Source organism: Amphiprion ocellaris, chromosome 23 (genome assembly GCF_022539595.1).
Source record: "Amphiprion ocellaris isolate individual 3 ecotype Okinawa chromosome 23, ASM2253959v1, whole genome shotgun sequence".
Taxonomy (NCBI): Eukaryota; Metazoa; Chordata; class Actinopteri; family Pomacentridae; genus Amphiprion; species Amphiprion ocellaris.
The window spans coordinates 12,326,706-12,338,414 of NC_072788.1; the positions used below are offsets into that span (position 1 = coordinate 12,326,706).

General features: G+C 40.0%; 2 protein-coding genes across 3 annotated transcripts; one reads left to right on the forward strand and one right to left on the reverse strand.

Moving 5' to 3' along the window:
- Positions 1–561: 561 nt before the first annotated feature.
- Positions 562–3,298, forward strand: LOC118470035 (myb-like protein X). 2 transcript variants are annotated; one of them, XM_035946488.2, is made up of 3 exons: positions 562–764; positions 2,311–2,480; positions 2,837–3,298. In XM_035946488.2, the coding sequence occupies exons 1-3, from the start codon at positions 692–694 to the stop codon at positions 3,125–3,127; spliced, it is 534 nt and encodes a 177-aa protein (XP_035802381.2). In that variant the 5' UTR covers positions 562–691; the 3' UTR covers positions 3,128–3,298. The 2 variants fall into 2 exon arrangements, with proteins under 2 accessions (XP_035802381.2, XP_035802380.2); XM_035946487.2 differs by having other exon boundaries at positions 565–764; positions 2,834–3,298.
- LOC111566009 (cyclin-dependent kinase-like 5) lies at positions 3,275–11,307 on the reverse strand. The gene is made up of 11 exons (XM_055007706.1): positions 11,178–11,307; positions 10,538–10,717; positions 9,479–9,673; positions 9,121–9,305; positions 8,924–9,036; positions 8,705–8,844; positions 8,296–8,384; positions 5,979–7,877; positions 4,465–4,558; positions 4,261–4,378; positions 3,275–3,682 (listed from the first exon to the last, which is right to left on the reverse strand). Exons 2-11 carry the CDS (start codon positions 10,703–10,705, stop codon positions 3,555–3,557), a joined length of 3,129 nt encoding a protein of 1,042 aa, XP_054863681.1. The 5' UTR covers positions 10,706–10,717; positions 11,178–11,307; the 3' UTR covers positions 3,275–3,554.
- Positions 11,308–11,709: the final 402 nt, after the last annotated feature.

Consider the following 11,709-nt stretch of genomic DNA (forward strand, 5'->3'; position numbering starts at 1 on the left):
GTCTGTGGCTTGAAATAGAGAGATGAGCACAGGGCGCATGTCTAGTGTGCTCAATTTGTAACACCTTTATCCATTATGGATCAACAATGCTGCACTTATTAAGACTAATTTGCAATTTAAGACGCCCACTTTGACGGTGATGGCCAAATTTAAATCAATTAATTTGGGATTTTTACTGGGGCAGTCTGATAGATTTTTAAATACACTTCTTGTGCACAGTGTTAGCCACAAATCTGCTATGGGATGCAAAAAGCAGTTAAACTCAACAAACTACACTACAACTAAAGATGCTGGATGTTGGTCAAAAGTTTAGAGCATTCATTTTGAAAAATCTGATAAATTAAGGTTAAAATATGCTGACAAAAGCTTGACAATCATTTGCACTAATGGAAAATGTGTGTTCCTGTAAATCCAGGTGTTACTGAGGGAGCTGATGTTGCTTCCTCACATGAGTGAAGTTTAGAAAAGCAGCTCGGATTAACAGGGTTTTACTCTGTCGCAACTCTCACACTGTCAGAGCTGCCGTGACTAAACTCAACAGTCTAGACGTTTTCATTTCATTTCTCCTCCCTCCTCTTCACTCCCTCTCTGCCTTTTATTCCTCCTCACTCACTCTGCAGTCTGTCTTCTTGCTTGTCTCCTCTAATTTCCCTCCTTTTCCTTCATTCTATGTTTCTGTCCGTCTGTAATCATGTCCCTGGCAGCTCTGGCCATCATTTCCCTCCTTCACGTCCTCAGAGTTCAGAGCATCGACTCATCAGATGGTGAGTGCAGAAATATTCATGCTGACCTGAAACATTCGACTCCGTTTGCTACCCAGGAGAGGAAACTGTGAAAAGACGTGTTGTTGTTGTCGTAACTGGATGCTTTTTCTCCACATGTTGTCTTCACGGCAGATTTGCAGCAAACAAAAGACAAAAGACAAACACACCTTAGAGCTGTTGTCATGAATTATGCAGCACAGACTGACAGATCAGATAACAGCACAGACGCCTCGACACTAACAGAGCTGTTGACCTCCACACAAACAGGGAAGAGCTTCACTTTATGAACTACTAAACCAGCTAAATCAGGAATATAAAGGCGTTTAAAGGTGAATTAACTCATTTATTCATCATTTCCCTGATCTTCGTCTAAAAGTAGCAACAGAGAGTTTATCTTAATGATTTAATGATATTATATAATGTTATACATAAATCCTTTAATGCTCAGGGTCTATCAAAGCAAAAAATCTCTCTCCTATCAAGAACCAACACTATTTCAGCTTTTGAATTTGACAGTCAGTGTTTACAGAGTTTAGAATGAACGGAAAATATGCAAACCTGGAAAAAAAAATAATGTTTAAGAATCTGTACACACCTTGTCCACCTGGCAGCTGTTGGAAATATTTAGTGGTTGAAATGACCTAAAATATATTTACTGCACAAAGAACAATTTTGAGGCAAATTTTTCTTCGATATTTTAATTTTAGATTCAATTTACTTTATATTTTTCCTTAATTTCAGTTCAATTCAATTGTATTTATATAGCACCAATTCCAATTCAGATCGTCTCAAGATGCTTTACAGAACCCATATTGCCTGAAATGCCAGAGCAAGCCCTGAGGTGGAAATGGCAAGAAAAACCTCCCTTTTACTGTTTTTACCAGGGAGTATTTGCACAATTATACTCCACTGCTTGTAAAATACAGTATGTCACAGCTGTGATCACTTAAAAACAGCTTTCCAGATATCTGAGTTAATATTTCCCCTTTAAACTTAAAGTAAAATGAGGTAACTGTGGCTGGAAGGGACAAAATTATACAACATTTCCAAAAGAAGCAAAGATTACAGAAAAGTCCAAAAAACAAATACAGTTGTTCTATAGCTGAACTTAGTTTTATCTTTTTAATTACCTCATGACGCCTCAGATTTGTTTTATGACCCTTAATTAAAAGTAATATATTCCACATTTAAAAATTCACCAAAAGTAAACCGATTGCTGTCAACAGATTATGTAAAAAAATAACGGAATATATAACACTTCTTTGTGCATCTATGAAGCCATTAGTGACTCAGCTGTAACCAAGTCATGCAAAAAAAAAAAAAAAAAAAAGTTTGCAGCTGAACTACAGGACTTCAATGAGATATCTAGAGTGTGTCAAGTGACTATTTTTTACAGTACCGGTAACATCTGGGGACACTTGGAAAAATGTTCTACATGTTGATTCCAGGATTTTTGTAAACTAAATAAATAAACCACAACACCTCCAGTTATTATCGCATGAGTGACGAAAAGTGAAAAAACGCACCTCTGATTTCACTCCATTAGCTTGGTCCGCCTCCTCTCTGTCGGGTTTTGAGTTTCCAGAGATTGATGGATCTGCTGTGGACAACACCTGCAGGATCTACATCATTACTGATGCAACCACAACATCCACCACGACAACAGCAACCACAACAACAACATCATCAACCACAACATCACCCATCACCAGGAAGGTAAGCAGCAGCGTGATTGGTCAGCAGTAACCTCAGTGTCCCCAAAAAGGCTTTTAATTTCAGATTAGTGGGCAACATGTTTGTGTTTACATCCACTATAATCGCCACCTAAACCTTCTCAAGGCTAATAAGCTGTTCCCATAATGTGCAGTATTTGTTTCCCAAATGACTGGAGTCTGTACTTGAGCTAAATGCTAACATGACAGTGATAGCATGTTGATGTTTAGCAGATCTAATGTTTGTTCACTGTGTTTAAAGGAAAACAATAAGCAAGTACAATTATTTGGTTTTGTATGAACCACTTCTGTGTTTGAAAGGTGCTACACAAATAAATGTTCCGTATAATTCTTCAGCAGGTGGTTGAAACGACTACAAAGTCAGTCGTCCAATCGCCGCCAAAGAAACCAGAACCCAAAGACAACGGAGCACCAATCAGGATGCAGCCTGCTGCAGGAGGACCAAACATTGATCACCGTGTTGTCAGCCTCCTTTACCGCCTCCTGGCCAATAGCAGAGGACACGGGGCTGGTGTTCAGCCAATAGGACGGCAGCCTCGGGGAGGGCAAGCCGCGTCCTCAGACAGCGACGAATCAGTGGCAGCCTGGAAAACCGGTTCAGTTTCTTCAGACTCCAGCGACGAATCATAAAACTCAACCAAGAGCCTGCTTTGAACTTCTTTTCTATTATTGCCGCTGTTAAACAGTTTTCGCTAAAATGTCATCAGGATTTCAAGGTGAACTTATGTTGAAAACACAACCAGTATTTCTTAGTTTTTTATTCTTTATCAGATCCAATTAAAAGAACTGCATTAATAGCAATATCAGATTGCAGTTGTATTTGCTGCTTTAAAAAGATGCAACATAATAAAATAAAACAAACCTTTTATCATTAACAAACATTTCATACTCACTTAACTGTATTTACATTAATATCTGCTTTAACATTAGATTGTTTACACTGAAAAAATGTAGCTAATGAAAAATCAATTAAAAACAGAAGGAAAGTTGAGAGATTTCTGAATTTAGGTAAAATCAGTATTGTTCATGTAGACATCTAAAGTAAATATTAAGTGCGTCACTGCGTTAGTTGTGTGTTTGTGTCGGTACTGTCGTGTCCCTGCTGCTGTGGATGTGATGGTGAACTGGAGGGAGCTGGATGTTTGTCTTTCCTCTGATCCTTTGTGGTGCCTTTGTTGTGTTTGCCTGAGAAAGAAAATATACATTTTCACATTTTTTAAACTTTTCCAACAAGCTGATTGTTTTCTGGATAGATAAATTAGGATTTTAGAGCAACAGCCTAAGAACAACTGCAGTGTTTAAGAACCACTGGACATGAATTTTGCCAAGTGGCTGAGTTTTGTGCAACACCTACTTGTGTCCACAAACAAACTCTCTGAAATTTCGCCATTTATCAGAGCTAGAAATTATAAATACTAAAAGATTTTCACATTTCCAATTGTGCTTGAACTACTCTTCTGTGAAGTGTCCTTCCATCAGGGAAATAAACCAAATCTGATCTTAAAAAAGCAGTATTTCGTCAAAGTAATCGTGTTCTACGTCTCATTGAAAAAAATTCTAAATAAAGCGCAACAGGCTCAGCCATGACTAACAGTCACATGACAAAAATTCAAGCACTTTTCAGCTGAACTGCAGGCAGTGTTTACACAATCAGAGGAGATATGCACTGAAACAAAAAACATAAACAGTAAAAGAAATCTGGACTAAAAATTGGTGTTTGAAACCTTTGTTCATCTAAAGAGGGATACCGCTAAGAGGCGTACCTTCTCTTCCTCGGAGCTCCGGCAGCACTGAGCTTCTTAGATCTGGGAAATGGATGTGTGGTTTATTTTTGGTCACTCCAACACCGCTACTGTTGGAGATCAGACCCTTCTCTGACGCCTGAAAGGACAGAGAGTGTTTACTTTGGAAGAGTTCTCCATTTTGGCTCAGTAATAAACAAGAGAAACACCAGTGCCTACAGTTACCTGAGAGGTGAGGGACACTGTAATATGGTTTGACAGAAACTGTTGGGCCTGTCGACTATAAACCCCTCCATGATGTCTTGATTTGTCAACACACCTGTAATACACACAGAGAAAAAAACTGTATATACCTGTGTCAAATCAGACTGTGCTGAATAGTGACTTCTTGGCTACATTGATTCTAACATGTAGACTGTTTGCTGAGCGGCTGCTGCAACACTACACTTTAATAAAATCAAAATCAATAAAACTGGCTATACCAGGCACGAGAGCCTAAGAATTAAACTGTCAGTATGCAGGAGCAGGGCTTCCACTTTGAGGCCTTGATCAATCTGTTGACATTCACTTTGCTAGTCGCTATCAGCTAACGTAAGGGAAACTTTAGTCCTCACATAGGCTTCTACACTCTTTCGATGTTACCCAAGTTACACAAATTTGGTTTCTGGGTGCAGAAACTGAAGATACAACAATCACAAAAAACAAAAGTTCACCACTTTCTTTTGGCACAACCCCACACTATACATGTGCTGCAAGTGTAGCTAGAAGAAGAAGAAAAAAAATGTGTTCAATGAAAGGTGGGGTTTCAAACTCAATCATGACCCAAGGAAGCCTCGTAGGAATGACAAATTTAAGCAAAAATGTAGTTCAGGAGTGTGTTTTCCCTGTATTCAGGTTTGATCTGCAGGAGTAGGTGAAAGTTGGGGCGAATATTTACAGTCTTACTGTTTCCATTGCAGTGTTGAATCCAACAAATAGTAGTTGCTGGTCGTACCTCCAGTTGTATGAGGATGTAGGAAATAGAACAATGGAAGTCTGTAGTATTTGCCTATAAGGTGAATTTTGCATTGTTTACGGTGATTTTAGAGAGGAGATGGCTGCAACTCAAAACAGTGGTCCTACCCACAATAGGTTTTTTTTTTTTTTTTTTTTTTTTTATAAATACATTTTTACTTATTAATTCAAACCAAGGTGCCACTTTTTTGTTGTGCTGACCAATACTAAGGACCTCCATTGATAAGAAGTGGATCACTACACTGATACAATACTCCAGTACACCGACACCAGAGGGTATGCCACCCGTTTACAAAACAAAGGCCGTGAGTTAGATGGTTAATTACGGAAAATATAAACCGCAAAATACGTAAAATAGAACCACAAATTGTAGCCAAAATGTCAACATTTGTTTAGCAATTCATGTATGGGGAAATTTTCCTTAATAGCAACCAAAATTGACCACAAAAATCGATTGAAAACACACATCTACCCCGTCACTACCAAGATACGTCACTCGCTAGTGACTAAGGTCAAACAATTCTACACTGAAGAAATAGTGCAACAAAATTAGAATTCGGTCTTTAATATGTACCCATTTAGCAAAGATTTTGGGAATTGTTTTAGCTTGGATGTTAAAATATAGTGTTCAGACCAGAAATGTCCTGAAGCTTTCTGGCTAAAATCAATCTCAAGTGTGTCGAAGTCTGATACTCCATTGTTCTGCATTGTGAGTTCAACAGTACCTAAAACTGTGGGTACCAGGATGGAAACCTGCCCCCAAGGAAAGGTGATCACTGGCAGCTGGGCTGTTGGAGGGGATAACAGATGTGGTAGATGGAGGGAGGAGGAGAGGAGTGGAAGAGGGCGGCGGAGGAGGAGGAGGTGGAGAACAATGAGGCACTCTGAAATCAAAGTCATTTAGGTCTGCGATGTCCATGTGGGGAATGATGGAGTTTCTCATCAAAGCTTTGTTGTCTGGAGACACTGCAGATGAGGCTGAAGTCAAATCTGTTGTGTCGCTTTTTTCTGGGTTTTCACTTGTTTTTCTTGGCTCTGTTTCCAGTGTAGTTTTCTGAATCTTTGGTGTCACTGTAGACATCGTGCTGTTGCTAAAAGATCCAGGCTTCGTCTTAGGTTCTCCGACCAAAGATTTAGGGTAAGGGGCTTTTAAAGATATCACATCAGATTCAAACTCACTGCTGCTTTTGGGAACATTCAAGGCCTGATTTACTAAAAACTTTGTTATTGGACTGACAGACACAGAAAGAGCTAAATCCTCTGGAATCTCTTTATTTGAGACGTTGAGTGTTTTCAGAATATTTGTCCCTACTAATGTGTTTTTATTTAGCATGGAGGTTGCAGTTGTTCTAGCTTCTGTGATGATCTTAGACTTGGAAGTTGCTTGTTGATGTAGGCAGGAGGGCTCTAAAGATTCAGGACTCTTCTCGTGTGCAGCTTTTTCGGTCATTGGATTCACCTTCAAGAATCCGTGATCCTCCTTCAGGTCCTTGTCTTCCGTAAGTGCCCAGTCTTTTGAAGGCCTCTGTGAAGTCAAGCCAGTTTTAGATTCCTTTGGATATGAGAGTCCTTGAGGTAGTGCTGTAGCACTGTGGGAAGGACTGGTCTCTCGAAAAACTGCAGAGGACAGCACTGAAAGATCTGAGGTAAAAGTCTTTGAAGGACTGGTGGGCAAAGACAAGGTGTTCTTGTTTGGTTTTGGGTTTGAAGTAGTTGATTTATGGTTTGAGTGTTGAACCTTTGGACATTCAGAGGTCCTTTGCTCCATGTCAGTTGTCAGTTGGTCGGTCTGGTGCTCTGAAGTAGTGCTGGTCTTGCATGGCTTGGTATTCACCTCAATGTGATCGCTGTTTGATGATTGAGATGACTCAAGTGCCATACTGGTGTCAGTCCGATCAACAGCTGATTCCAAAGATACTTTGGGAGATGAAATCATATTTGCATGGTCAGTGGATGAACCTTTAGGCAACTTGGGCACTTTTGTGTTGGTCTTGTACCAGCTCAATCCAAACTCTTGACTTTGCTCTGATTTAGGCAATCTACAGATCTCCATCTTGTTTGCCTCAGTGGCATTTGACGTTGTGCTGTCTGAGCCACAGTTCCTGTCATTTACATTTTGCAGATTGTCTTCAACCTGTTCTGGAGACAAGACTTTTTCATGTTTAGGTTTTGCGGTCACTGTATTACTGTCCTTAAGGCACATTGCAGTCCTGGGGGCGTCTGATGTTTCAGACGTAAAGGTTTTAGTTGACTTGGAACTCTCGGTTCCCTTCCTCAACTCTCCACCGGTGGCTTTTCCTGGTTTACTTTTCATGGCCATGGGCGATTGCGCTGCATTATGGATGCCCTTGTTAGCAATAGTTTTGGGTTGTTTGACGGCTATCAAAGGATCTGAGGTATTACGGATGGTCTTTGACACCTTTGGAGGCTGTTTTCCTTTTGTTTTTTCCATCTTTTCTTTGTTCACTTTCTCATCCATGTGTTCTGGTTGTTTCTTTTCTTTTCCCCTGTGGTTTTTCTCATCACCATCATCCCTTTCTTGCCTTAGGTTTTTGGTTATTTTGGGAAGGGTAGAGTTTTCTCTGTGGTCTTTTTGGATTTTAGCATTCAGCTCATCCAAAAATCTGTATAGATACACAGAAAGATGCAGTGGGTCAATTTGGAGGCTCTTCAACAAGGAAAAGGCTGACATTTTTTTCATTTTAATTTTTACTGCCGATTTTCTACTCCCCCATGCTTCATTCAGTAGGAGGCAGTAATGCTCATATAAGTTGCCAATTTAGGTGGTTGACAACTGCCAATAAAGCCCAAGAATGAGAAAAAAAAAAAAAAAGAACTATGCTGGTTTAATTCCTGGAATTTCTTTGCTCTCTTGCCAACATGCATTTCAGTCTAACCAGTTTAAACCAAAGGTAAAAACTAGGAGACTATGCAATCTAATGATCAACCAAAATAAAATCCACATTTTAAATAGAAAAAGTTGTATTTTTGTAAGAACTTATCACATATAACTGTAAAAATGGAAAACATAGAGAGATGTACCTGATGTGGAAAGAGTCTTGTGTGAAGAGAAAATGCTCTAAGAGCTCTGAACACTGAGCTCGTCTTTCTGGATCCATCTCTAGACAGCTCTGAGAGAAAACACAATGGTATTACTGATATTTAGACAACAACCCTAAAACAACAAACTCAACAAGTTTCCACAATGCATCAGCCTTTAACACTGAGGCAATGTCAAAACCTAAAGGGACCAGGAGTTATTCAATACTAACAAAATAACATAGACTTAACTCTATTTATAGGTTATCAGATGGAATGAGAGGCAACAAAAACTAACAAAAACTCCATGCTTCAGACTGCTTTGGAAATTCAGACTGTTTTACTCTAAAAGCTATAGGTGAAGTCACAAACACCGTATTTAATCCAGAAATGATAGAGCAACACAACTAACCTGTGCTAGATCCAGGGCAGCAGGTGTAATTGTAGGGAAGCGTTGATGCAACTGGACTCGACCAGAACATTCAGGGAGTGTGACTCCAGAAAAGACGGGATTTCTGTAGAACAATTCCTGGTGATGAGTCGTCAGGTTACCTATGGCAGACAAAAAGAACGTGCAGTTAGGATGGAGAAGAGAAAAAAACAAATGTCTAATGTCGTGTGAAACGCTTACCAAAGCACCTGATGATGTGGTATATCTGGTCTAGGTCAGAGTCTCCCGGAAACAGAGGCTGACCGGTTAACATCTCTATTAACAGGCACCCCAACGCCCACACATCCACTGGTCTGCAAACACATACATACTTGTTAACATTTATATTAAGCAACAACCTGCAGGTAACATGCTCATTTCTCCAGAGAGATACTCACTTGCCATACTTGATGTCTCCCACCAGCAGCTCAGGTGCTCTGTACCAACGAGTGGCTACGTAGTCGGTGTAGACGGCGCCTTCAGAAGGCGAGGCCATGGTGCGGGCAAAGCCGAAATCACAGAGCTTGACTACACCCCCTTGAGAGATGAGGATGTTCTCTGGTTTAATGTCACGGTGGATGATCTGAGACAGAAAAGACAGAATCACAACACTGCATATATATTACAAATCAGCAATCCTTTATGTGGTATGTTGGAAGCCTTTCCTACTGTCACAACAAAATGGAAAATGCATGGTTTATTTCAGTGCCCATTTTGGGAAGATGTTAGAGAAAATTTTAAATTATTAACCCTCACATTTTGCTGGTGGCAGAAGGCGGTGGCCCTCAGGATCTGGTACATGTACTGCCGGCTGGTATTTAGGTCCAGTCCACTCTGGTTTTGCTCCAGCTCCTCCAGAAGCGTCCGGTCCACAAACTCAAACACCAGATACCAACGGCGACGTCGCTTCCACACTTCTAGGAGGTTCACCAAGTTGTCGTGACGGAGTTGCTATAGGGGTTAAAAAAAAAAAAACCTGAGTGTCAGAAATGGATGTGATGACTCCATGGCTGCAGACAAGACAAGAGGCAACACTGTGACCACCCCTGCCTTACACACTGTTGCATTAAAAGAAGCTCCAACCCACCAAGGCCTGGACTCTACAAGACCCCTGAAAGTGTTGTGTACTGTGTGGCACCAAAAAATGACTTCAGTGGATTTCCACAAGCTTCTGCATTGATTTCTTGCCCTTACTGAAGCTGTTTTTTTTCTTCTTTAGATTGGGAGGATTTGTTTTCTTAATTTTAAATACGTCAGCTTAAAAATTTCAGTCTGGCATGGTGGTAATCTAGCCTCCAGCCCCTGATGTAAACTTTTACTGGGTCTAACAAACAAAAAGTGTTGGTGCCATTCTGAAACCAGTTTTCCTGAGTCAATTGTTTGGCTGTTGAAACAGAAATAAACAGTTTGAGAGTAGGCATCGCCTCCAAATCAACCTTTGAACTACATTGTTACAGATGAAATGTGAAGGCGCAAAGACCTGAACCACTTTACCACCAAACAGGTTGCCTGAAAGAACCAACTGTTATTTAATACCTAATATTTCCAAAACTTGACAGGTGGCACAGTGGTAAATATTAGAGTTTCTTTAATTAGAAGCATGATTTACTTCATATGAAACAGTCTTTTTCATATCAAGATTCTCCCCCGTAAGTTGTATTATTGAGAACATCTCATCTAAATTTGAGTATCAGACCCTGAGTTGATTGACAGGTTTTTCTTAACTCGGGTTTCAGGCTCCTACAGACCTCACTGACTCATTGATTGTTTGGCCGACTGACTGACAGGTCGGCCGATGGATTGACTGACAGATACCCTGAGCAGCTTGATCTCCCTAAGGGCGATCTTCTTCACAGCCTTGTCATCGTCGGAATCCATGAATTTCTTGATGGCGACGAGGCGGCCGGAGTCTCGGTGGCGGCACTTGAGAACGGTGCCGTAACTGCCCTCCCCGACCGGACCAAGAGACTCGTAGCGCTCCATCAGACTCGCACACTGGAGGGACAAGGAAAGATGTCTGAGCTCCAAACTGTCCTGATTGTATTTTAAGACACCAAAACGGTTTCCAAATTTATTATCTATGCTACTTCTGAGTCCAAAATGAGCCATACCTCTGATATAGTTATGATCAAAACAAACTAAATTACTAAACAAATGAACCTTTCCACTATTTTTTGAGATGCATTAAAACGTACACACACACATTTTTAACACACACTCATTATAATTCATAGGTTAACTCGTAACTACAGCTGTAAAACCAATGTCGTGAATTAAAAGTTTACATGAAGTACAAAACCTTCATGACATTATTATATCTTTACTACGCCTTCATCATGGTCATCTATGAATAAAAAAGCTGCTAGAGGGGTTTCTGGATTACCATCAGACATTATTACAGAAAACAACAACAACAACCTACTGTGATACAAGACACACACACCAACACACAGACCTTACAGGGTTTCCTTTTCTGGCTTTAATCTGCGTGGTGAGCTCCCGTTATCACCGTAAACACTGGAGTAACGCTGCGCATAACATGTTGCAGTCACCCGAGACGACAACTCGACTCCATGTGTGCGTGTCACCCAACACGTTGCCATAGTAACACCCCCCTCCTCCAGTTGTTATTACTTGAAGAGAGTTGCGTCGTGTATGGATTTGAGGTGAAATACCTGTTAAAGGAAGAATTTTTTTTAACATTTTAAAAATCTAATTAAGCTGAACTCATTGATAACTGTTCTTTTATCTATGTATTGTTGGATGTAATTACAAAAATCAATGAATTGCTTTTTATACTCAATCCTAAAAATGTTTTAAATACATTTTTTTTTCCAGAATTTCAGTGGTATCATGTCTGTGTTTAGATCTGACCAAGTTATGACACTAAAACTCTTTTTTTTAAAGCAACCACTTACAGTAAGTTACCGTCTGTTGAAACTCTTCTGCATATTTTAACATTTTTTGTTTTTAACATGAGCAGAAAA

Coding starts and splice junctions, on each gene's coding strand:
- LOC111566009 (XM_055007706.1), bottom strand. CDS start 10,705: ATGGAGCGCTACGAGTCTCTTGGTCCGGTCGGGGAGGGCAGTTACGGC. Junction 9,306..9,478: donor CCTTCTGCCACCAGCAAAAT/GTGAGGGTTAAT, acceptor TTTCTGTCTCAG/ATCATCCACCGTGACATTAA. Junction 4,379..4,464: donor CAGTGTCCCTCACCTCTCAG/GTAACTGTAGGC, acceptor CTGTCCTTTCAG/GCGTCAGAGAAGGGTCTGAT.
- LOC118470035 (XM_035946487.2), top strand. CDS start 692: ATGTCCCTGGCAGCTCTGGCCATCATTTCCCTCCTTCACGTCCTCAGA. Junction 765..2,310: donor GAGCATCGACTCATCAGATG/GTGAGTGCAGAA, acceptor TCACTCCATTAG/CTTGGTCCGCCTCCTCTCTG. Junction 2,481..2,833: donor CATCACCCATCACCAGGAAG/GTAAGCAGCAGC, acceptor ATAATTCTTCAG/CAGGTGGTTGAAACGACTAC.